This window comes from Anthonomus grandis, chromosome 18, assembly GCF_022605725.1.
Source record: "Anthonomus grandis grandis chromosome 18, icAntGran1.3, whole genome shotgun sequence".
Classification (NCBI taxonomy): domain Eukaryota; kingdom Metazoa; phylum Arthropoda; class Insecta; order Coleoptera; family Curculionidae; genus Anthonomus; species Anthonomus grandis.
The window spans coordinates 6273549-6299546 of NC_065563.1; the positions used below are offsets into that span (position 1 = coordinate 6273549).

At 34.2% G+C, this 25998-nt stretch overlaps 1 protein-coding gene across 1 annotated transcript in view; it reads left to right on the plus strand.

The window, feature by feature from the left end:
• The first annotated feature begins 5464 nt into the window (after positions 1 to 5464).
• LOC126746907 (aldo-keto reductase family 1 member B1-like) overlaps positions 5465 to 25998 on the plus strand; it is a 35481-nt gene continuing 14947 nt past the window's right edge. Inside the window, exon 1 of the mRNA XM_050455330.1 lies at positions 5465 to 5765. Coding sequence (XP_050311287.1) covers positions 5565 to 5765 — 201 coding nt within the window. The 5' untranslated portion in view covers positions 5465 to 5564. The remainder of the gene's footprint in view (positions 5766 to 25998) is intronic.

Below are 25998 nucleotides of genomic sequence, written 5' to 3' on the forward strand. Positions count from 1 at the left end.
AATTGCCAAAATCACTTAATTTTTACTACAACTTATGTTACAGTTATAATAAGTTTTTTTTTGTTTATAATATCAACTTTTATTTTCTTTTTGTAACCTCAAAATCTCATAAATCCATCTGATATGCTTTTTTTTTGAAAGCTAACAGTGTTGCCATATCATAAATCCAGATTAGATAATTCCCGTACGATGCATCATAAACAAAGAAGATTAATGTAATCTCAATGAGCTAAGTACCAGAGTTGCAACAAGTCAAATTTAAATAGACTTAAGTCTTAAGTTTTAAGTCACATCCAAAGTCAAAATGATTTAAGTTTTAAGTCAAATCGAGTTCAACATTCAAATGATTTAAATCTTAAGTCTTGACTTAAATCGTTTTCTTTTAAGTCAAGTCATTTTACTAAAGACTTAAGTCAAAATAGCATGATTTAAGTCAAATTTATGACTTAAGTCTTTAATTTTGATTTAAATCATTATGCGGTCAGTTAAGTCATAAAAGATTTAAATCAATCAATCAATGTGATATGATTTAAGTCGATTTTTTGACTTAAGTCTTAAATTTTGATTTAAATCATTATACGGTACGAGTGTCATTGATATATAATGTCAAAAAAAAGTTTGATATAAATCAAAATTCTCAAGCGAATATAACAAACATTACATTCAAGAATTTATATTTCGTACATTTTAATATTATTTTATTACTGGTACACTGGTACTTACTATTACTGGCTAATATGTGGCAGAAGTGCAACTAGAAGATCATTTTTATCTAATTTTATAAGTTATCACAATGGGTGATCACAATTAAATTGGTCAACGTTATAGGCTGCACTGGTGAGTACTGTAGGCAAGTAACATTGACTTTTTTTGACAAGTAACATATAAGTAAAATACACTTTTCAAGCTGGGTGAACCTGAAAGCAAGTTTTTTGTTTTAGTGTTTCGTTACAATATTATTAAGTTATATTATAGATGCCACTCGACACCCTGAGGAAATAAACCACTATATTAGAACTTTGAAAATGTTTATATTAAAGTTAAACACAGCTGAACCTACGGAACATACATTCAAGTAGGAAAATAAAACAAGTACCTAAATTTACAGGGAACATTAAACCAACTTAAACAACTTTTTTTAAATATATACATAATACATACATTTGTCACTTGTCAGACAGTATTTTTTTTTAAATTTGGACACTAAGCAATGTTTTTAATTAAGCTATCAAATGGACCATTCATGTCTAGTAAAAAGTGGCCCGTGCGTCTTCTTGACTTGGGAGCAGGGACCCTCCTGGGAAGAGAACCTAACCTGGGAAGAGAACCTAATCAAAAATCGACCCCCTGTATGTCATGTGCATATAATGTAGTAGAAAGTAGAATGCGTTATATTTTATTGGCTTTCAATAATACTAGGTTTTCAAAATTTAAATCAGAGAGTGCATGCCGCCTAGGAGAATTGATGAATGTTGCAAACGAAAACAATCTTTCGACGGGTGCCGAAGATGGCAATACAGCGTTGAATTTATTAAAAGCTGGCTTAATGCATGGATATTTATTTAATATTTCAATATTATTTTCAGAATCTTGCAAGTATTGCAAATACTGCAATTCAAATTCATTTAAAGAATTGGCTGAGGCTAGATTTAAGGAATCACTTGTGTCGCTAAACTCAAAAAAATCAGTTTCGAACGTATTTTCGGAACATTTCACGGCATTTAGTTCTGATTTTTTCTCAATAGAATTAAGTTCAGAATCAGATACTGCCTGAATGACTATATTCTTCAACTCAGTTGTACTTAGGGCCAACCCAGTATCCTTAAAAGCACTTAACCAACGCAACTTAAATTTCGGATGAGTAATAGTGGCAACTTAAGCAAACCGTGACAATTTTGTTTAAGAAAAATAGCCTGCAAACCGCACTGTTAAAGAGTTTAAACAGATCTCTACTACTAAATTTAAGTATCTAAAACTTTGAGTCTTCATTCTATGAAATTTAACATACAGGCTTCCGATTGTTGGGAAAACGTACCAAAGTAGGTATTTTGATTGCCTTGCAATATGTCGATAGCATATGCTAAAGGCTAAAGAATTTTAATGTACTCTTCAATATATTCCAGATCAGATTCTTTAAGAACGTGTGATTTTAAATATAATTTTTCAAACAAAACATTAAGTTTATCTATTTCCTTTAAAATTTGGGCTAGTGCATCATAATAGCAATTCCATCTAGTGACCCCTGGATAGCTAAGGTAATGACCCAATGTTTCTTTAACAATCTCTGCAGACTTTGCGCGGCCACACTTATTCCATAATAAGGAACACTTATTCATTATGGTCGTGTGCTTACTACGTAGAGAATGACTTTTGTTTATTGTTTTAGTTATATCTGTTGTACCTATTAAATTTATCGTATGGGTCACACAACGAAAATGATTGGGTAAAATGAAATGCCTGTTACTTTGATCATCATATTCAGAGGTAATTGATGTTGGCAATATCAATTCGTCTTCATCTTCATCGTTTGCTTCATCTTTGAACTCTGAAGCCTGTCATATCGTTTCTTCGTCATCGTCACACTCTTGAAGATTTATTCCGAATTCCTTGAAAGCTTTAATGATCATTATGAGTTACCGTTCCTATAATTTTTGTTTCAGACAAGCCAAAAAAATTGTTAATATCATCTAACATCTGTGCAATTTTGTCAAATGAGTGTGTTACACTAAAGCGTCTGCATGCTAATGCGATCGATTTTCGTTGAAGTGTTTGGTTATCGATCCAATGACATGTCACTCCCAAAAAGCTTCTTTTCTTGGATGACCAGATATCAGCTGTGGTACATACAAATGGCACATCTTGTAGCAAAGACTTAACGTTACTAAAAAAGTTAGTCCTTAGCGACGTTATTTTTTTTACGGCTGTTGTTCTAGACATAACTTTCCAATTAAATCCATCAAATATCTGAATAAAATTGGGATTGCTAGAGACTGAAACGGAGCTCATGGTATTAATAACAAATTTAAGAAGCCGCTGGTCGAATCGATCTTGCGTAATGGCACTTGCCTGAACTATACTATATCTAATATCTAGTTGCTTGTTGCTCTTAAATGGCTTCTGAACCTGCTCAGACTTTGAGAGTTTATCATCCTTTTTATATTTTGATTTTAGACTTTGTTTTTTAACTCTTTTGTATTTAGTATAGTTATTAAACGCTGTGGCGTGCTTAACCTTTAAATGCCTTAAAATTATAAAATTTTTTGTTACTGTTGTTTTTCCTTTAATGGATTTCGTGCCTTTAATAATTTGACATATTGCAGCAATATTTAAATTATTACTTCGGCTAACAATTTTAAAAAATTTGCCATCAAATAATGCTGATTCATTTGATGTTTCTTCATTATCTTCATCTTCTTGGGGATAGCATGAACTAGAAGTTGATACGGAAGCTTCATCAATTTCCATTACAGATCTTGGGTCACTTAATTTGATATAGTTTTTTATTTTATTTTGTGCCTTTACCAATGACTTTACGTTAAAATAATCCTCTATTTTGGTTTTAAAATTGTTCTTGGCCTCAGTAGCTGGGTCGTAGTTAGGATCTCTTTCATCTTCGCTTGGAGCGAAAGGATCTTCTAGAGTTTCTAGATCGTCACTCTCAGTGTCTAAGAGCATTTCGTCATCCAACTCTAAGTCTTCCTTGGACATTCTGTAAATAAACACGAAAATCAGTATAACCTATTCTATAGTGACAGTGACCCTTCTATCCTATTTTTATTGAATCAATTTTATTATAACGTATTTACTTGATAAGTTTTTTCTTCTTATGGGCTTATTTATCAACCGATTAAAAAAATGATTGTATCAAAATATTGGAAGTAGAAAGTGCATTTAAAAAGTATTTGTTCCCGATACCGTTCTATTTAATAAAATTGAGTTATTGTTAAACTTAAAAATACAGATTTCGAAATTTTAAACAGGCGTGTGCCGTGTAAAACATTTAGGAAATTAAATACGATTAAAACTATTTTTCGGTGATTACTTGATTTACCCATGTCATGTGTTCATGTATTAATTCACCCCCAACCCAACCAAAGTGTATTGTTATTGTTAGTTATAAATCGTAAATTTGTCACTTTTTATATTAGGCATTGCGCTTCCAAGTTCTAGTTCAGTCAGTGTCAGTGATATCTATTGTCGGGTATAAGTCGGGTGTGGTAAGGATTATGAACCCACAAATTTCGGGATTTTTCAAATTTTAATCGATAGTCTGTGCTTTATAGAATACATTAAAAGTTACATTTCAGTGCGGATCGCGAAAAGTGTTTTTTTGCCCAGGGACACGTCTAATATATTACTAATCTGGCAGAAAACAATAGCACAACACAATACTGTATGTCTGTTACGATACAATACGAGGTCTGTGATTCCCCCAACAAAAATGCCCAGTAGTACGCACACGCAAGATTATACGACTATTTGCAAACAAAATTGGAGTCGACTAGTCGGAAGTCGATTTTCGTTGACGGGCATGAGAGCGTCGGTCGTCGGCACACTCGGCACTGAAGTATGATTGATCTTCCGCTACGCGATGAATACTACTACTGACTTAAATCTTTTCTTTAAAAACTTAAATCTTTTCCAAATAAATTAAATGGTTTACCTTGTTAAGTCTTTTATAAAAACTTAAATCTTTTTTTTTAACTTAAATCATTTTTATATGACTTAAATCCTTTTTAGATGACTTAAATCGTTTCTCGGTGACTTCAATCATAACTTCTGATTTAACTCTTTTATTACTGACTTAAGTTTTTTCTATTTTAGACAAAAGTATTTAAGTCACAAATAATTTAAAAAATGACTTAAATTTTAAGTCTTAAGTCAGCATTTTTGAAATGAATTAAAATAAAATGACTTAAGTCATTAAAATGATTTAAATCAAAAAAACGATTTAAGTTTTCTAGACCCTTGCAACTCTGCTAAGTACGTTTAGGTTTTAAAACGGTGCATACGGGCGTTATACTTTTAATTATTCTATGTGGACATCACACTGGCGTCACACTCACACTGGGTGTGCCGTTTCTGAACTCGCCCCTACATGACGAGTCATAAATTACATTTATGAGCAAGAACAGCGGTTTCCAAGATAAAATACAGTTAAAACTTTTTGAGATATGAAGAGGGGCTTACAAGAATTACTTAACCTAGCAGAACATAGGTATCCCCCTTGTTGCTTAAACCCCAAAAAGGCATATTTTTCTTTATTTTCTTGACCATAATAAAATTTTATTTTTAGCAGTCATTCTATTAAAAACCATTTTGGCATGGAAACAATATTTAAGCGGTCATTTCTGTTAAATCACGAAATTATCTTGGCTTACGCAATAATTCAATAAAATATTGAAGAATTCCCCGAGGACATCCAACGTCGGTTTAATATCAGGCCGGCCCGCCGTCAAGTGATTTGTTATTGCTAAAAAGGTTTAAAAAAACCTACTCACGCTCGATAACAACACACTAATATTCTGCTTGTGACGGACTAATATTTGACCTCGACAATAACGATGATAATGAATTTTGCCAAACGCAGTTTCGCCAATCATCAGGTTATTTATCGAATCGGTTCTAATTTTATCGATATAAATCGATTTTTTTACCAAGCAATCGCCAATATTCGGTTATCAAGTAACATGACCCCATCGGCACCAACTGTCACTTTAAGTAACGGCGTTAAATGCCCCGCTATTGGACTAGGCACGTGGTTGGTAAGTAAATATCACTTAACCTATAATAGTGTTATGAAAATGTAAATACGTTAATTTGTTTGTATTTTGTGGTTTAAGTTGCTTAGTTAATATCCCACTGCCTTGTGTGATCCCCAATTAGCCAGAATTCTTTAAATATATTTTTTCTTTGTTCTTCAGTAAGTCTATTATGACATTTTAGCCTGCATTTTTCCTCACAGCCAGCTTTTATTTTTCGTTCTGGAATAGACACCCCTTTTCTGTTTGGGTGTCTAACTCCAAGATTAAGTTCTCTTTTGGCTTTATTATCAATCCAGTCTTTTTCCTGGCGTAGTCTCTTACGCACCTCGCATTTTGTTGTAGTTTTTTTCCTTTTCTGATGTTGTATCGGATAAGTGGGCTTATTATTCTCAGAAAAGTCATCGGATTCTGTGGCGGACTCGGGCTCATAATGTGGATCTTCATCAGAATTATCGGACAAATAAAATAATGAGTTTTTACCTCCGACTCCACTACATGTTGATGGCATATTCTTGACGTCACTATGTAGCTTAAGGATTTCTAATTGAACATTCGGCTTCGACGGAGAAGTACTTTCATCGGATGAGTGAGTAAAACAGCTTTTGTTAGCTAAAAAGAATTCCAAACAAAAGTTTGATAAAAAATAATGTTTTAAATATGCGATAAGATACCTTTAGTATCGCTATCATGGTTTGACACATTTAAGTTGGTATGATTTTCATCGAGTTGAACTGAATTATTGCCCTCTTCAGCGAAATTGGCGATTGAATAAGAAATTTCTTCTGAAAAAAATATTTATTTAAAGTAACCATGTTAAATTGCCCAGTAAATTAGTTTAGACTATACCTATATTACCATCGTTTTGTGTTAATGCTGATAATGATGCCGACAAAGGCCTATCATCATGTTTGCTTCTTAAAACAGGAGATGGGAGATTATCTAAAAAAAATACATTAGATCTTATATATTTAATTATAACTTACAGCACTAGTGCTGTAATAGATAAATCATTTTGTAAGGGCACCGCCTATTACCAAATTAGTGCTGTAATGAATGTGTTAAAATTTATAACGAAAAATAAACTCTTTTTATAAATTCAATCAACTTTTATTTAATCTTTATCCACCACGACTTCATATGGAACTGTTTTTTTGTTTCTTACCAAAAATACGCCTTATCCTCCAAACCTTTTTAACCTAAACAAAGTATCAAGTTACAAACTAATATTTCTCGGCTATCGCTACGTACTTCTTAAGTGCCGCACATCATTACTTTTCCCATAAATAACTGACACTTATTTCGAACCTATATAACAAAAAGATTATTGTCCTTATATTTAAACCGCGTAATATTCGGCCATCCTAATTCTCTTTTCCGCCCTCGGAAAATAATGATCATAACTTCCTGGCCAACAATCCTTGATGACCTCAACAATCCTGAAATACAAAATTCTACAACAGCAAGATGGCTTAGTGTGGATCTTGGTTGTTCCTTTTCTTAAATATGTTTTTTTTTTAATTAATTTAATACTTTGCCTCTTAATTAATCGAAAATACTTTACATTTTCTCCACAGCGATTTATTAATCAATCATAGCATTTCATAGCTATTTTCGAAACTATCTGATGACTAATTTTCATTTCACAACAATTAGTTCATTTTCTGTCTTATGTCACTTCCTCAACCCTATTTACAGGTCATTCACCCCATACATTACTCTGGCCAGATTTTTTTTTTTTTTTTATTATCAACTGTTTTACACAGGTTCCCTTTTAAGTCGTCCTGTCCGACTATTTTTTTTATTCAAAAATGCCAAGTGCTGTAGTTAAGAAAAGAAACAACAATCCAACAGTTTAAATTCTAAATTCTACATTAACTTTCCAATAAATCAATCAAATCATGTCTATCTCTTGCATCTTCATCGGATTCACTACCTGAACTCTCATTAATCATTATACTACGATACGGTCGTAAAGAGTCAACAGCAACCAGTGTGTTAAACTTTTTATAGCCTCTCATACCTTTTACACTTCTAATCTTATACCTATCGTTACCAAAAATCTTTTCAATTACATACGGCCCTGTAAATTTGCCACTTAACTTAGAGTTGACGCCGGTCTTACTACAAGACTCACCACCTTTCCATAACACTAAATCACCCTTTTTATATTTTTTCGGTGGTTTTCTCTTTCTATCAAAACAAACTTTCATTTGCTCAGAAACCCGTTTCAAATTTTTACTAACTTCCTTTCTTTTATCTGAAAAATCAACCGTGATTGACCCTTCTAAATCTCTTTGAACATTATTTTTATACCCGAACAAAAGCTCAAAAGCACTGTATTTAGTACTCTCATTGACAGTATTATTAATGCCCCAAATAATTTCAGGTAACTTATCGCTCCATTGTAAATCACTATCACTAGTCATTGTTCTCATTGCGTCTAAAAGTGTCCTATGAAACCTTTCTACTTGACCGTTAGCCCTAGGCGTCGCGGTAGCTGTCCTTATATGTTTAATTTGTTTACTATCTACAAATTCCTTAAAATATCTACTGGTAAATGCCAACCCATTGTCAGAAACAATACGTTTTGGATACCCTAAATAACCACCTAAAATCTCTCGTAAATTCTTAATACACTTCGCCGAACCTAAAGTACGACAAGCCTTTGCTACCATGTATTTCGTAAAGGAATCAACAATGGTCAAAATATACGTAAACCCTGATTTACTTTTAGGAAATGGACCAACGTGATCGATATGAACTGTGTGCATAGGCACATCAGGTTTTGCTATAGGATGTAATTTACCCTCTTCTTTCCCGTAACTACCCTTTTTATAATTACAATCTAAACAACTTTGAACATATTTTTTCACAAATCGAGACATTTTTGCAAACCAAAATTGATCCTTTATTAATTTTAAACAACATACAAAGCCTGGATGACCTACGGAATCATGATATTTTTGCAATATTTGGAATCGTGCAAATTTTGGAATAACTAATTTTTCGCCAGTTAATGTTTTCTTAAAAAGTCGACTATTTTTATATACATATTGCCTTTTAAAATCGGGATTAGAATTATTTTTAATTTGATTTATGATATTTTGTAGTGTTTCATCCTGCATTTGGATTGTTAAAAACCAATCTTCAATATTAATTTTTGATATATGCACCGGCGGATTTTTACTTAAAGCATCTACATGCTTCATAGTACTTCCAGGCTTATGTTCAATTTCAAAATCGTACTCTTGTATCGATAACCACCATCTAGCAATTCTTGGAACTAAATCACGTTTTGCAAAAGTACACCGGACTGCAGAGCAATCAGTTATAATTTTAAAATGTGAACCAATAAGATAAATACGAAAACGTTTCAAGCTTTCTACTACTGCTAAAGTTTCTAATTCATAACTATGATATACCTGCTCAGCCACCGAAGTCACTCGGCTAAAATAAGCCACAGGTTTAAGTCCTTCATCGTAAATCTGAAAAAATATACCTGCAATACCCTTCGAGCTTGCATCGGTATGAATTTCAGTTTCACGATTAAAGGGTGTTAAAATGGGTCTTGATATTAATTTATCTTTTAACTCGGTGAAAGCAGACATCTGGTCTTTTTCCCACTTAAACGGGGCATTCTTTTTTGTTAATTGCGTAAGTGGCAAGGCAATTATGGCAAAATTTTTAATAAATTTTCTAAAGTACCCAGCTAAGCCTAAAAATTGTCGAATTTCGTGAGCATTAGTAGGCTGTTTAAAATTTTTGACCGCATTTATCTAAACCCGGAGACAAACCATTTGGACCTATTTCATGACCCAAAAATTGAATGCTTTGTTTTAGAAAAGAACATTTTTTAAAATTTAATTTAAAACCTGCCTCAGACAATAACTGCAAAACTTTTTCTAATAATTTTAAACCTTGCTCAGGAGTACTAGTGGGGATTAGAAGGTCATCCATGTAAACTAGAACTTGATCAAACCGCAAATTACCCAGAGCTCTGTCAATAGCACTTTGAAATACAGCTGGCGCATTTATCAAACGAAAAGGCATTTTTATATACTCAAAATGACCATCCGGGGTGACAAATGCCGTTTTATCAACAGAGCCCGAGGCAACAGCTATCTGGTGGAAGCCTTGATTACAATCTAACCTTGTGAAATATTATTTCCCCTCTAACATATTTAATTGTTCTTCAATATTTTTCATAGGATAGACTTGTTTTTTAGTTATTTTATTTAATGACCTATAATCACAACATAAACGATATGAATTAGTTTTCTTTTTCACTAGAACGATAGGACTAGCAAAATCTGAATTAGATTCTCTTATAATACCTGCAGAAAGCAAGTCATCGATTTTCTTTTTTACTACATCTCTCTCTTTCAGGGCTAATCTATAAGGGCGATAACACACTGGTTTTGAATTATCTTTCAATTCAATTTTTAGTTCACAACCCTTGACCGTACCCAATTCCTATGTTTTACTGCAAAAACAGTGTTGCCATTTATTTAACAAAACTAAAAGCTTTTCTTTTATGTCTCTCTCTAGACAAAGGTCCCCTAACTATAGCTCCTGGTATACAAATCAAAGATTTGCCCAAGTGGAAACATTTTCCATTTACAAAAAAGTCTTCTCCATCCTTCACCCCCGTGATATCCACTGGAACGACGTGGGTTGACCGTGGACTAATAATACTATCCTCTTTAAGCAACACAAGTGGCCTCAGATCTTCAGCTTCAAGTGTCAGTTCTTCCAATAAACCAGCAATGTCTTGGCTCAATTTTGCCTTGTCAGAGTGGACCACTAAAGAAATTCCTGTAGCGTTAATAATGGGTTGTCCAAATAAAACATCAAAATCCATTCCCATTGGAAGGTTAGTTATTAAAGCGGATGTTTCTATTTTAACCTCATCAATTTCGATGGTAAATTTAGTTGTTGCCTCACTTACGTAAGTGCCACCTCCAAAAGCAGTTAAAATATTTTTGCATGGAAATGTTGGCAATTTCATTTGGTTTACCACATCGCAGTTTATTATATTTTCCTGGCTACCACTATCAATATATCCGGTTACCAGATGCCCATTGATTTTACAGGATTTCTTGTAAATTTGATTCACGTCTTTGTTTAAAAACTTGACAGATTTTTCCCCAACGTTTTCACGTGACGTGCTAGGAGTAGCAATATTGCGTGAATTTCGTAGGCGGCAGTTTTCCTTTTTATGGCCCAATCGACCACATAGGTAGCAACGTATTGTACTCTTAAAACGGCAGTCTTTAGCTATGTGGCCCGGTTTTCCACAAATGTAACATTCTGTTGACTTTTTGGTCTCACCTTCATGCTTAAATCTTTTTGATTTAGGTTCATACGTAGGGCTTTGATAATTTTCTAAAGGTGCTATAAAACCAGCATACAGTTCATCTGTAGTAGTGCATTGGAAAGCACGGGCATTTTCCTGCAATTCTAAGGGTAAACCCTTAATAACGCAGGATATTGCTGCTTCCTTATCCAGCCTGCATTGTTGAATTAGCAACAACTTATCATGATAATAGTGGGTCATTGTCTCATTTGGCCTTTTTTTTCTATTTACTAGCTCTTCCAAAACTGTGGCAAAGTCTGTACATCTGGGAAATGCCCTGGTAATAGCCATTTTCCATTCTTCCCACGTTTTTCTGTAGCCGTCAAGACGATTAAACTAGCTACGCGCAGCACCACGTAACTTTTGTTGCATATACGCCGTTTTCTGGTAATCTGTCCAGCCGTGAATCTCACTTAATTGGTCGATTTTCTGAAGCCATCCTACAATTGTAGTACTTTTATCGTCTGGGTTAAATGTAGAAAGAATATCACCCCGTACAATGACCGTAGAGTTCTCTCCATTATCACTCTCCCTTTCGGTTAAATCAACCTCAGCAACCTGTCCAAATTTCCTCTTTAATGCTTGTTCAACTTTCCTTTCAATGTGCTTTTCCAGCAAGCTTTGGTATAAATTATTTTCATCATCACTCATGATTTTTTTTTTAACATAAACACCGAAACACCCTGTATATTACACAATTAATTTTGCCACCTGCACTATCAAACAATCACTTATACGAAAATAGTCTAATTCAGCGAACGACTCTAATACTCCGGCGCGTAGAGTTCATTCCACTTCTGATGTTAAAATTTATAACGAAAAACAAACTCTTTTTATAAATTCAATCATTTTTTATTTAATCTTTATCCGCCACGACTTCATATGGAACTGTTTTTTTGTTTCTTACCAAAAATACGCCTTATCCTCTAAACCTTTTTAACCTAAACAAAGTATCAAGTTACAAACTAATATTTCTCGGCTATCGCTACGTACTTCTTAAGTGCCGCACATCATTACTTTTCCCATAAATAACTGACACTTATTTCGAACCTATATAACAAAAAGATTATTGTCCTTATATTTAAACCGCGTAATAAATGTAATAGCAGGTTCATTTTTACAGGTGCATTTTTATTTTTATTTAAAAAAATGCCTTTTGCCAAAAATTTTTATTAAAAGATGAAAGTAGATAAAATTTGATACAATATTCTTGTTGTAAATTCATATTACTACGCTGGATATTTTATTATAAACAACTTTAATACCTCGTGTTGTAATATAAATCTTTACAACACTAATATTGTATAAATAACTATTTTACTATTATTTTATTATTAACAAATTAAAAAACTAATATTATTATAATTATTATTATGATGCCATTATTATTAACCAATAACAAAGATGTTCTGAATATTAACGTTTCAGAGATCTCAAAACTATTGCTTACCTGATTGTGGTTATCTTGATAGTGTTTCACTACTCACATTCAAAAGTTCGAATATTTTTTGAGTCCTTTTATTCATTTTTTCAGAGAATGATATGCCACCAGGTTAAACACAATTGCGCAAACTAACCTCAAATTTGTATTGCAATGGTGCTCACCTAATCATAATAATATTGTAACTCAGCATAGTATGATCCTTCCGCATTATTTTTTAACGAAAACTATACTAACTCAACTTACTATTGTTTTCTCGGTAAACTAGTCATAACAAATGGATACGATATATTTGTTTTATGTTATGTGTGTTGCCTACATTTCAAATAGTTAATATACTTTTCCTTGGAAATCTTGACTTTATAAGACATATTATCGTGATATTAACTAAAAATAGAGATTTTTTGAGTTACTATAGTTTTCGTTGCGGGTGTCGATTTGAGAATAGACCGATTCCTTAAGCAAAAACGGTTTTAAATGTGGTTACAATTTTTGAGACATCTTTTTGTCTTCAAGATTGTAAAAAATGCCACACAAAACGTCAAGAACCACCTGTTGAAGTGGTCCAGAATATAGAACGGCGGGAAGAAATGGTTTGCAGAATCCTAGAACTTGATTCGACACGGTCCACTAGAAGTGTTGGAGAGGAACTGGGAATGAGCAATAGAAGTGTTGCTCGTATCTGGAAAAAATATGGGTACAAATGTTTCAAGTATTCAAAAACTCTCAATGGAATTTTGTGAAACCATGATGGAAAAGGCAAATGAACGAATATTTTTTAAAAAATATTTTGTTTTCTGATGAATCTTCTTTTCCATTACATGGCAAACACAATCCTTCCATTCTTTGTTATTGGTCTCAGGAAAACAAGCACAGAAGTTTTCAGTTTCGTACCCAGTATCCTCAGAAATTGAATGTTTGGGCAGGTATTTTGGGCGACAATGTTATAGGGCCATTTTTTATTGATGGCACTTTAAACGCCCAAAAGTACCTTGAGTTGCTGCAAAACCAAGTTCTTCCTGCCATTCAAATCCTACGTGATTAGACCTGGGATCGGTTTATTTTCAGCAAGATGGCTGTCCTGCTCATAACGCGGCTAGGGTAAAAGAATTTTTAACAAATACTTTTCCTAATCGCCTTATTAGTGGGACTGGCGATATTAAATGGCCTTCTAGATCTCCAGATTTGTCTCCAAATGACTTTTATCTGTGGGGTTACCTTAAGCAGACCATTTACAAGCATGAATTTAGTAGGCCAACAAATTTAGAGGAGTTGCGAAATAAAATTGTCGAAGGTGCCAATTCCATTTTACCTGAAACTCTTTTGGAGGTGCGAAATAGCTTTTACGATAGGTTAAGTTTTTGTTTAGCGAAAGAAGGCGGTTTATTTGACCCTTTTATTTAAAAAATTATATGTTGTTAAGTTTGTTTATTAGAGTGTTATTTCTGATTTTTTATTATATTTTTATCAGACTTGACTGCGGGTTTTAGACATGTCATGTCTGTAAAACCCGCATTAAAATAAATATTTTAAAAATGCCTGGATTTTCGCGTACTATTTTGGGACATTTTGTCGCCAAACGACGCAACTCCCACAAAAGTCAGATGTCTACTAATCCCGTCCTCGGGCCGGCCGGGGCGGTGCTCTGTCGCAGGCACTCGTACACGCGCGACGTTGCAAAATTTCGCCTCTATGCGGTTTCCTATAAACAAAGTATATAGATTTCAACAGTTACAACAGTTCAACATATTAGACTTTGCTATAATTAACGAACGAAAATAGGATCTGTATATGGTAGGCCATTAATTGGTCCTTCAGAAAATACAGCACATAATGCTATATTGCTTGCATCCGTTGTTAAATTAAAGGGTTTATTAAAACATCGATATTGTAAAATAGGGTCGTTCATTAAAATATTTTTAAAGGTTTCAAAGCAATTTACAAATTCAGTATTATGTTCAGTTAGTGGCTCCTTTTTGTAAACATTTGGTTAGAGGTTTAGTCAATTTAGCGAAATTATCAATGAATTTTCTGTAATAGCCTAATAATCATAAAAATTCCTTAATTTGCTTAGTAATTTTTGGAATAGGATTGTTTTTTGAGGTAGAGTAGACGATTAAATCATTAAGATAAACGGCACATTTTTCGTTTTGCATTTCACGAAAGACATTGTTCATTGCGCGTTGGAAGGTCTCTTTTTTATTTGACGCTTAACTTCTTGTTTGTCAATAAAGGGATATCTGTATGTTTTCGAATAAATAGGTGTTTTATCTGTGGTTTTAATTTCATGTTTTACCTGACTTATGAACGTAAGAGGATGCGATTGTTACATGCAGATTTTGCCCTAAGCATGTAACATGGGATTTCATATAAATTCGAGCAAAAGTTTATGGTTTTTGGTATCGGCTTGGAAGGGTTGTGATTTGCAGTTTTTATAAATGGAATTTGGGGTTTGATAGCAATGCAATTTATTTTTTTTAGGCTTTTGGGGTTTGATTATTTTTAGGAATGTATTTACCTACACTATCCTGTCAGCACACCTCGGTGGAGTTAGTTGTATTATGTTTCCTTAGTCCTTATTCATGTACCTGGTGTTGGGAACTGTCTGACCTTTGATTTATTTGTCAAGAGTTTCTATGAGGCCGGTATATGTCTGGGGTATGGAGGGACTTCTAGAGGGTGCTGTTGTGCCACAGATTGCGCTATGAGTGGAGTAAATAAGACCGTTTAGATGGTGATCCGTTAGTGTAGGAAAACTTACAAATACTTTCTTCTATAGTGGAATCATGTTGGGCAGGGTATCCTAATTGATTTGAAATTGGCCTCCCCAGTTTTGCTTGCTATGTTTCCCTTCAATTCTTCAAGTTAAGTTTTAGTAAATAAACGTGCCTTGACATCTGGTTTCTAACCCTACTAGCCGATTGACAGTGACTGTGATTGACAGTAATGACAGGTTGACACACTTGTTGTTGTGGAGGTTTGGCAGCGTTGCTGTTTCCCATTAAGGTTTGGTTTCCATTTGGCGGATGACGAAGCGTCATAAATCAGGCAGAGCGAAGAGGAAAATTGGAATTTCGTAGCCCCGTTGGGAAAATTTTGTTAGTTTTCTATGTTTTAGTATCCGAGTAGTATCATTTTGCTGTGGTATTGCGGAATTTCTATTTTGATAGAGTGAGGCTCCGCGTAGTTTGCACCAAGAGGCAGGGTCAGATCGTGTCGAAGAGAGGGTGTGACAAGTTCACTGTCAGTGTCACCTGTCACTGTCTGATCAGTTGTCAGTTCCTTGTCCAGCCGGTAGCCATCCCGTTATCAGAAAGAACAGTCGACATTTTGTGGTTTTAAGGAAAATTTAAGTTCATCTTGCCGGGAATTCGGTTGAATGGAAAAATATTCCTCCCAAGTTTTGGGGTTTAATTTGATGAACGTCTAGTGGGAAGTTGTAGCCGAGAGGATTTCGGATTGACCTGATATTTTTGGATTTGGTCGGCTGCTCCCACACCATTTATGGGATTTTGAAGTTTTCTAACCACAAAACGAGACTCTAGGCCTCGCTCACCACCTTAGGTATGTAGCAACATGTTGGTAATTGCCATAGAATTGATTGTGTGTTTATTTTACTGTTTTTTTTGTCCTCTATTTTAGAGGCCTCTCTTTTTTCTCATTCTCTCCTCTATTCTCTGGTCTCTTCCTATTCTCTGGTTTCTTCTGGTCATCCCAACACTGTTGGAGACCGGCTGACTTGCCCATGTGGTCGTTACCCTGGTTGTAGCTGACTGGTTCCAGAGCTGTCGAGTTAAGCTACCTTAGCCAAAATACACAAGAGATTAGAGGACACGCAAGTTTTTGCACATTTTATTTTATTTTTCTCTTATTGAACGGTTTGATTTAGGGTTGGGGGTTGATTTATTAATTTGAATTTTATGGGTTTATTTTCTTTTATGTAAAACAAAAACGTTAAGGGGTTCTTGCTAAGTCTATTAACATTAACCTGAGGGTTTTCATTTGAGTCGAGCATCGACATAATTGATTTTGACATTGAGCCTGGATCACCTTGTAAGGGATCGGCTATTTGCTACAAATAACATATTTAGTCATAGTGTTGGTCGTTGGTTAATAGGTTTTATTGCACCAACATACCATTAATAGGCTTTCAAATTCGAACCTTACTATTTAAAAGTTTTATTTAGATTAATGTGACTTGACTAGAGTTTGTAAAAGGTATTTAGGCCCAGTGAGGTATTGTGAATTAGGCTCCAAACATATACTTCTTGTAAACAACACGTGATCACGTTTTGGATTTTCCCCTTTGAACAGTAGTTCAGTGCGGATTTGTTTTTTTTTTTTACTAATTCCTCGCCTTAAGCATACCTCAAGTAACTCTTAATTCTTTTATCAATTTTTTATTTATTTAAAATTACTACAGTATTACATTTTGAATAATTATCTAAATTTAAATATCTCAGTGGAATTTAATTTTTTTATATATATAAATGGAAGTGACTTTGTAATTTCTCGGATGATTATATCAATCTGGTGGACCTATGGCTTGTTATTTGAATTTTTCCCAAATTATTTTCAGCTTTTAGGATCTAGGTACAAGCATAAATATAGGTCATCATTTTCTTGATTAAGGAGGGCTTATATTACCATCATAATATATCAGGGTTTGGTGTAAAATATTTAAATCAAGTGGCGCTCTCATTAAAATTTCTCCCACTACCTTCTCCACTGTCTAAAAGCTGGCGGCCACCAAATCTCTGAATCTTTTAAAACAAAATTTGCTTGTCTGGACTTAGTAATTTTTTTTGTGGTTGGATAGTAGGTATGACTCACACGGGTTGGAAATAAATTGGTTTGAACCGAGTTACGTTACGAATTGTTGGCTTTTACTCTAATATACGTTATCTGCATTCATTTAACTTTGAATATTGACTTCTTTATAAAGTATCTTATCATATTTTATTAAAGCAAATGCTCATATGTTATGGGAGAAGATCAGTAGTATTGTATTGTGCTTGTCAAAATGAGTGACACATTTTAATGATATTATGCAGTGTTTTTTTTTGCCATTTCTACATTTATACAAGTATTTGGCATCATTGCATCAGAGATGTTTCAAGCAAACAAAGCGCCCATACTTCCACGGCAATGCTAGTTCTAGCCTTTCAATGTTCTAAGACCTCGAATAATTCCAATAGCTAAACAAGGTAACATTTTCTTAATGCTTCAATAAATGAGGACACAAGGAGTAGACAGAACCGTCTCAGAGATCTTGGACATTACTGGTGATACTAGCAGAGGAAAAGGACGGATCTATCAGATTTTGTGTAGGCTATCGGCAATTGAATGACAGTACCAAGAAAAACAGTTGTCCTCTACCAAGAATTGAGGACACCCTGGACACGCTTTGAGGTTTACAATGGTTCTTAACGCCCGATCTGAAGAGTGGATAAAGGCAGGTAAAAATGCACCCGGAAGATAAGGCAAATACCGCGTTCTCGACTGGAATAGGACTTTGCCAGTTTACACATCATTCCTTTGAAATGCTTATGGAAACTGTCTTACGTGGAATGACTTGAGAATGATGCCTAGTTCCAGTTGAAGTCGAAGCAATCGAAAATTAGCCATGAACACACAAACAAACACTAGTTTAGAAACTTTCTAAGCCTTTGCACAGTATACAGAAGTATTGTAAGAAATTTCACTAACCTTGAATAAACTCACGGAGTACAAAATGGTATTTCGTTGATCAGCAGGTTATAAAGAAACGTTTCACGGGTTAAAAAGAGCACTGTGCTCATCCCCAATTTTCACGTATCAGATCCTGGACAAATTAATTTTAAATATAGATGCAAGCAATGTTGTAAATGGAGCCGTCTTCCTTTTACAAAAATATAAAGATGACGTACAAGTGATAGCTTATTTCAGTAAAAAACCATCAAAACTACAAAGAAACCCATTCTGTGACCAGGTGAGAGCTATGGCAGCAGTAAAAGCTGTTAAACATTTCCATAAATATTTAAATGGCCAACAATTCATCCAGGACCAGGGCCGAACCTAGAGTTTTTGCCGCCCGTCGTCGTCGTTGGCACTGATTAATCCGGACTAGCGTCGCATGACTCTTTCTGGTCTTTTGAACGCTGATTTGCTAATTTAGGCGCTTATCTTTTTGTTTTTGGTCACATCGAAGTGCTGCGGAGTTTATGATGGCTCGGAGAGACGGGACTTGACTAAGCAGGATCGAACCGGATGGTTATTCATTTAGTATTAAACGGCACACGGCGAAGCCTGAAAAAGCTATTGTGGATTGATATGTTCGGAAAATACCCTTCCAGGGTCTATTTTCACGCCACTTTATGAGGAAACGGCGGATTTCTGGGTGATCAAGAGCCTTATACGTTCTTTGAATTTAATGTGCTTCCCGATAATAAACTCCTCTATCGTTTCTAATCTACAATGCGTGCGGATATCTATGTTTTGCATATAAATTGGTGATCAGCCTCAATACTTCATTTTGGAACGTCTCGAGCCTCTTACGCGTTGTCCTTGAGATTTTGGTTAGGACACAGGCCCCACAAAGTAATTTCGGTCTGATCACCTGCTTGTAGAGGAGGAGCTTATTACCGAGAGACATCCTGCAATTCTTGCTCAGGAACGGGTACAATTGCTGAACAAGACCTTTACACTGATTTATTTGCCTTTTAACTAAGAAAAAGATTCCTATCGTCAAATGTGACTCCCAGGTATCTAATTTCGCTTTTCCAAGAGATTTCTGTGCCAAGCACCATCAAGTTTGGAATGTCGTGGTCGCGTTTCTTGGTAATAAGAATGGCTTCATTTATTTTTATTTTGATATTTTTTAATTTATTTAGATTGATGATTTTATATTAAATGTCTGCCTGGTAAATATTAAATAACGTCGGTGAAAGGGGTCAACCTGGCGGTACCTCCGCTCTCATCTTTTGAAAAGGGAGTGTTTTATTATTTATCGAGGTAGTAAATACTCGATTAGTTAAATAAGACTGTATAAATCTTATTATACCAGGCGACACCCCAATTTTTTTTATCTTGCATATAAGACCACCATACCACACCCTATCGAAAGCTTTTTCGATATCAAGTGTGATCATGGCGGTCGAGTATTTAATGTTAAAAGAATCAACAATGCTCTGTTGTAATCTCGCCAGCTGTATTTCTGTAGATAGGCCTTTTATAAAATCACACTGTTTTACTGGGATAATTTTTAGAATTTCTAATTCTTCCTTAACCCTGCTCAGAACCACTTTTTCTAGTATTTTTCCCTAAGGTATCAAGCTAATAGGGCGATACTTTTCAGGTTTAGCGTGGCTTTTACCCGGTTTTGGTGTTACAACCACTATGGCTTTTTCCATATGTCAGGGAAGTGGCATAGGCTGAGGTATTGATTGGATATTGTCAATAAATCATATAGTGTGTTGTCAGGTAGCATTTTAGGCATTTTTTCAAAGTTTTTAATTTCATTAATTTTTTTACCAAAATTATTAGAAAGTAGCTAGAAAAAAAGTTTTGACATTTTTAACCTTGCTGACCATTAGTTTTAATCGACCCTGTATACATTTTAGCATAAAATGTTATGAAATCAATTAGTAATAATAACAGTAGTATACGATAAAAATGTCGGAAAATAACGACCAGGCGTTTCGAAAATATTAACAAAAAACCATCTTTAATAGGAATTATAAAACACCCTGTAACATGAAAACGAATCACTTTTTAAGATTCCTGTATATGAAGTATTTGTCTGATTTTTAGACAAAGATGCGGCTGGTAAAATATTGCGATGTAATTTCGGGACACCTTGTATAGCACATCTAATTAATTATTGCTTAATAAATTCAACTTTTCCAAGTCAATGGAAATGTGCTATAATAACATCCCTGCCCAAATGTAGTGACCCAAAAGATTATAAGGATCTACGACCAATTAGTGTTCTACCTTGCTTGGCTAAGGTGTTAGAAAAAATTATTCACCCCCAAATGACTAAACATGTTCAGCATAATAAAATACTGCCAGATGTGCAATCTAAATTTTGAATAGCCATAGCTGTTCTACGGCTTTGGCTCATATAACCGATGATATTTTGAGGGCCGCCAACTTGGGAAAAATTACAATTTTAACACTTTTAGATTACACCAAAGCCTTCGATACTATAGATCATAATTTATTATTGGCAATTTTATCTTATGTAGGATTTAAGAGAGATGTGATTCAATTTTTTAAACATTATTTAACAGGAAGGAGTCAGTGTGATAGGATTGATGGAATGTTATTTAGCTTACAGCATATTCTCTGTGGGATCCCTCAGGGATCGGTTATAAGTCTATTATTATATGCCATATATACATCAAATGTTAATAAGATAATAAAAACATGTTAAGTTCACTACTACGCGGATGCTACACAACTATATTACTCGTTTTTTTAAAGAGCAAGCTAATAAGTCGCTTCAATGTATTAATACAGAATTAGAAAACTCAAGATTTATTTCTCTACAGCATTATCTTTATCTGAATCCAAGCAAGTAATGTTTGTTAATATTTGGTCCTAAAATGATGAAAAAGTGCAAATTATTAAAAATCAAATTAATGTTAGGGTAGGTGACGTGTTTTTAGAAATAAAGGAAAATATAAAAAATCTTGGTCTTACTTTTGACAGTCAAATGCGATTCGACCAGCACGTATCTTATTGTATCCTAAAAGTTTATCTTAGACTTAAATTATTATACAGCAATCGACACATTCGATCGCAAAGATTAAAAATAATTTTATGTAACGTTTTATCTGTGTTTGAATATGGAGATGTAGTTTATGGAAACTGCTGGATATAAATTTAAAAAAAACGTATATAAGGAGGGCAAAATTCCTGTTTGGGGTACATCTATGTAATCCGTGAATATGAAAGAATTTCTTATAAACTCTCTGAAACAAACTGGCTTAGAATGGAAACCAGATGTACAGTGCACTGTGCATTTGTTTATATAAGGTTGTTATTTTATAAGATACCTATACATAATCTAATAATATCATAATAATCTAATTATATAAAAATGAATCCATATTTTCCTTGGTCATTAAATAACTTGAAAATGACTTTACCGATTTTATTAATTCTTTCTTCTTAAGATGTATTTTAGTTTGTAGAAGGATATTATAGAATAAACCATCGGGAAAATTGCACCAGAAATTGGAAATTTGCAAAAAAATTAAAAATGCTTTGCGCGACATCTATCGGTTTCGATTAGAATAAGACAGTCTAAAGAAATCTATCGGTCAAAGTAATTTAAGAAATAAAAAATAGATGCCGCTTGGGTGGCAGTAGGTGACATAAAATATTAAAAATAGATGGCGCTTTCAGCAATTTCTATTTAGCATGCATGCATTCTGAAACATAATAAGTCAGTTTTTCGCGTTTGACAGTTGCTTTTAATGCTTTGCGTCATTCGAAGAAAAGTGTATTTGTTCTGCGAGTTATTTTCAAGTTTGTTTAGCGAGTTTTAGTGAATTTTCTTCTTAGTGCAGCTTAGTGAAACTTTTTAGTTTGTTAAGTGCAACAGTGGTTGTTTAGTGTTTAAAGACAAATTATAAACAGGGTGGCAGTAGTAGGTGACATAAAATATTAAAAAATTTATCAGGTATTAAACTTTTAATAGACTACGTGGTATGCATAAGTTATATGTAGAAACATGTTTTAGGGATTATTTATGTGACATATAAATCTCAAAAATGCCAATAACTCGACGAACCAACTTAAGTCGTAGAACGCGAAATGCTGCAAGCGAACAACATATACGGGCAAGTCAAACCAACGAGCAACGCGAGATGCGAAATGAAGTTGAAAGGAATAGATGGAATAGGAATATCAATCAATCAATCAATCATATGCTTTATTGTCAAAAAATTACAAAATTTTGTAGACAAAGCTAATAACAAAAAACATATAAAAACAAAAGAAAACACAAAATAAAATTAAAAATAAAATATACAAACAAAATAAATACATGCAAAACTGTACAAAAACAATGTACCTGGTCAATATACATCATGATGTATAAAATGTCAATAAAAATAAACACAATAGTCAATAACAGTAAATTAATTAAATACAAAATGAAAGTGCAATTCATTTACTAAAGAAAAAAAAACTAATATATTCTCTATTTTAAGACATAAAAAGAGCCAGTGTGTGTGTGATACCCAAAAAGTTATCCTAGAAAAAAATCCTCCACTGCGTACAAGGCTTTTTCCAGAAAGTATGCCTTCAAAGCATTATGAAATCGAGGAAAAAAAGTAATTGATTTAATTTCCAAAGGCAAATGATTATGCATCTTTTTGGCTCTGTATAGAATAGAGCTTTTTACTAACTCGGACCGAGGGGTTTGCAGATAAAGATCATGCACTGCGTTGCGAAGTGAATAATTGTGAGACGGCCTACTTGGCATTTGCGTACTATGTTTGCGTACTAAGCAAATAGATTCCAATATGAATAAAGAGGGAAGAGTAAGTATCTTGTATTTTTTAAAGATTTATTGACAGTGAGCTCTGCTATTAAATCCAAGCAGATACCGAACTGCTCTCTTTTGGAGTTTAAAGATGCGCTCAAATTGAGTCACACCGCATGTGCCCCAGAATGGAAGGGCGTAACGTAGATGTGACTCAAAAAGGGCATAATAAACTGTTCTTGATGTTTGAAAACCTAATTCCCTGGAAACTGATCTTAAGGCAAAACATGCTGAACTTAATTTTTTATATAAGGCATCAATATGCAAGTCCCATTTTAGGGAGTAGTCAACATTAAGTCCCAAGAACTTCACAAATTCAACAACGTCCAAACTGGTGTTGTTAGGGTTGAATAGTAGTTTTATATGATAAGACTTTAGTTTTTGAGACATTTAGGAACAGAAGATTAGAATCGCATCACGATTTAATGGTAATTAAGTCATTAGAAATAGTAGCATGTAGTGCCCTAGCATCCGGATTGCTCCATGTAAAGCTAGTATCATCAGCAAAAAGACAGATTTTGCCACTGATGTTAAGATTGTCCATGTCATTTACAAAAATCAGAAACAAAATAGGGCCCAGGACTGAACCTTGAGGTACCCCACATTCTATTGGTTTGCAAGAAGACTTCGTCGTATCAACCTTTACAAGCTGATTTCTGTAACTGAGATACGATTTAAACCACTCAAGGGGCGTTCCTCTGAACCCATAGTGATTCAATTTGTCAATTAAAATGTTATGGTTTACACAATCAAAAGCCTTGGAGAAATCACAAAAAAATGTTGCTGTTGAATGATTATTATTTATACTGGTATAAACACTATTAAAGAGAGGAAACAGCATTATTTGTGCACTTGTTACTCAAGAATCCAAATTGGTGAGGAGTAAGAATTTTATATTTAAACAGAAACGATAAGAGCCTTTTTTTAACCAATCGTTCAATGATCTTTGATAAAGTGGGAAGGAGTGCGATTGGGCGATAGTTTGAAGCTTGTTGTTTATCTCCTCCCTTATGCAAATGAATAATTATTGCAGTTTTAAGGCAGGTAGGAAAGACACCATTTTGGAATGACTTGTTAATTAAGTTTGTTAGATGGATTAAGGTGCAATTTGGCAGATTGGAAAACATTTTGAGAGTGAGCCCATCTGTACCAGATGATGATTTGTTTTTTATTTCATTAATTGTAGTTTGAAGCTCTGTTGATACAATGGGGGTAAAAAAGAAGCTGTGTAAATTTTCATTTGGAAGATATGAACGAGGATCGTGAGAAGGTGTTATGGTAGCCATTAGATTTTTAGCTACATTAACAAAGTAGTGATTAAGGTCCTCAGGTGAAGTAGGGATAGTGCTAGATGAAGAAGTGTTATTTCTTAATTCATTTACAATAGACCATGTTTCTTTGGCAACATTACTTGATTCGATCATCCTTTTATTATAATAAATATCTTTTGCAGCTTTTATAGTCTTATGGTACATTTTTCTATCTAAGAAAATCCCAATCAGCCGTTTGGCATAAGTTCTTGAATTGTAAGAAATTATTTTTGCCAAAAACACGGCCTAATTTACGTAACGTGTTTTTGCCTTTAGAATTTATGGAAAATTTAGTTAGTGGAGCTTCATGATCAGAAAATCCGGAATTAAAAACCGTACAATCTACGAGTTCAGGAGCAAAAGATGATACGACTAGTTATTCTGGTAGGAAAGTTAATATGCATTACTATACCCATTGAGACGAAAATAGAGTGAAGAGATTCTTGAGCAGCACACACACTGGAAAAATCAATATTAAGGTCGCCACACAAAATTAATTTACCTTTTAAGGGCAAGGATTCTAGCAAGCTTAGTAGTTTTTGAAGGAAAGTCTGTAAGTCAGCGTCAGGTGTTCTATATACACAAATAATATAGAGATCGTACATATTATGGTAAACTATGGAAAATTCAAATACTTTTTCTGATAAAAAGTTAGCAAACTAAGTTACCGGTGAAAAATCGTTGTTTATAGACATAATCATAGTGCTCCCATGAGATAAATTAGTTCTATTAAATCTTGCTATTGTAGTGTAATTTTGAACAAAAACAGGTTCATCAATGTTTAGCCAGTGTTCGGTTATAGCAACTATTTCTGGAAAATGTAGCTCTTCTAATAAGAGAAATAGTTTTGTGTCTTAAGGACTAAATGTTAAGAAGAAATACGCTAAGCTTGCTATCATCCGATTTATCAGAGGGTGCTTGATCCTCTGGTCGCGTCACGTTATTTAAAAATTTTTGTTCCTAGATGAGGAACCACTGGAAAAATAATTACATTGACTTTCTCGTATTTTTTGAAGCCTTAAAATTTTTTCTGAAGAAAAGAAGGATCTAAAAGCGGAGAGGTCTTCTTCCACTTCGGCTGCACCAATTCCATAGACGTCGTGGAAACGGATATACAAGCGTCGGAGGGAGTCTATGTTAGTAGATAGGCCCTCCGAAGCTAGCATTAGCTTGACACTGGTCTTGGTGTGGCCTTCGAGACAGACGTTGGAAGGCTGGTCATAGAGGTATGCCAAGTAGAGCCTAAGAGTTTTTAAGATGGTGGGATCTCTCAGTCTAGCCAACAGGTACCGTCCATTTTCCGCATCAGATTTTTGGGGTAGTCGCACTACTGGAGGAGTCATCGGGTCCATATTATGCAGTCCATCATCATCATTGGCCTTCTCCACAAGCTTGAAGCTGACATTTTCTTGCCCAAATGACTTAGATGCAGCTATCGCATCTTTATCTGAACCAATTTGAAGCATATTGAGCTGATTTGAGACAGGTTTGGGAGTTAAGGTTTTATTAGCTGCCGGAGGAGAATTTAACGGTGGTAATGGACCCATCCTCCGTCCATCCACAACAGCACCAGCCGCCATACGTTCGTC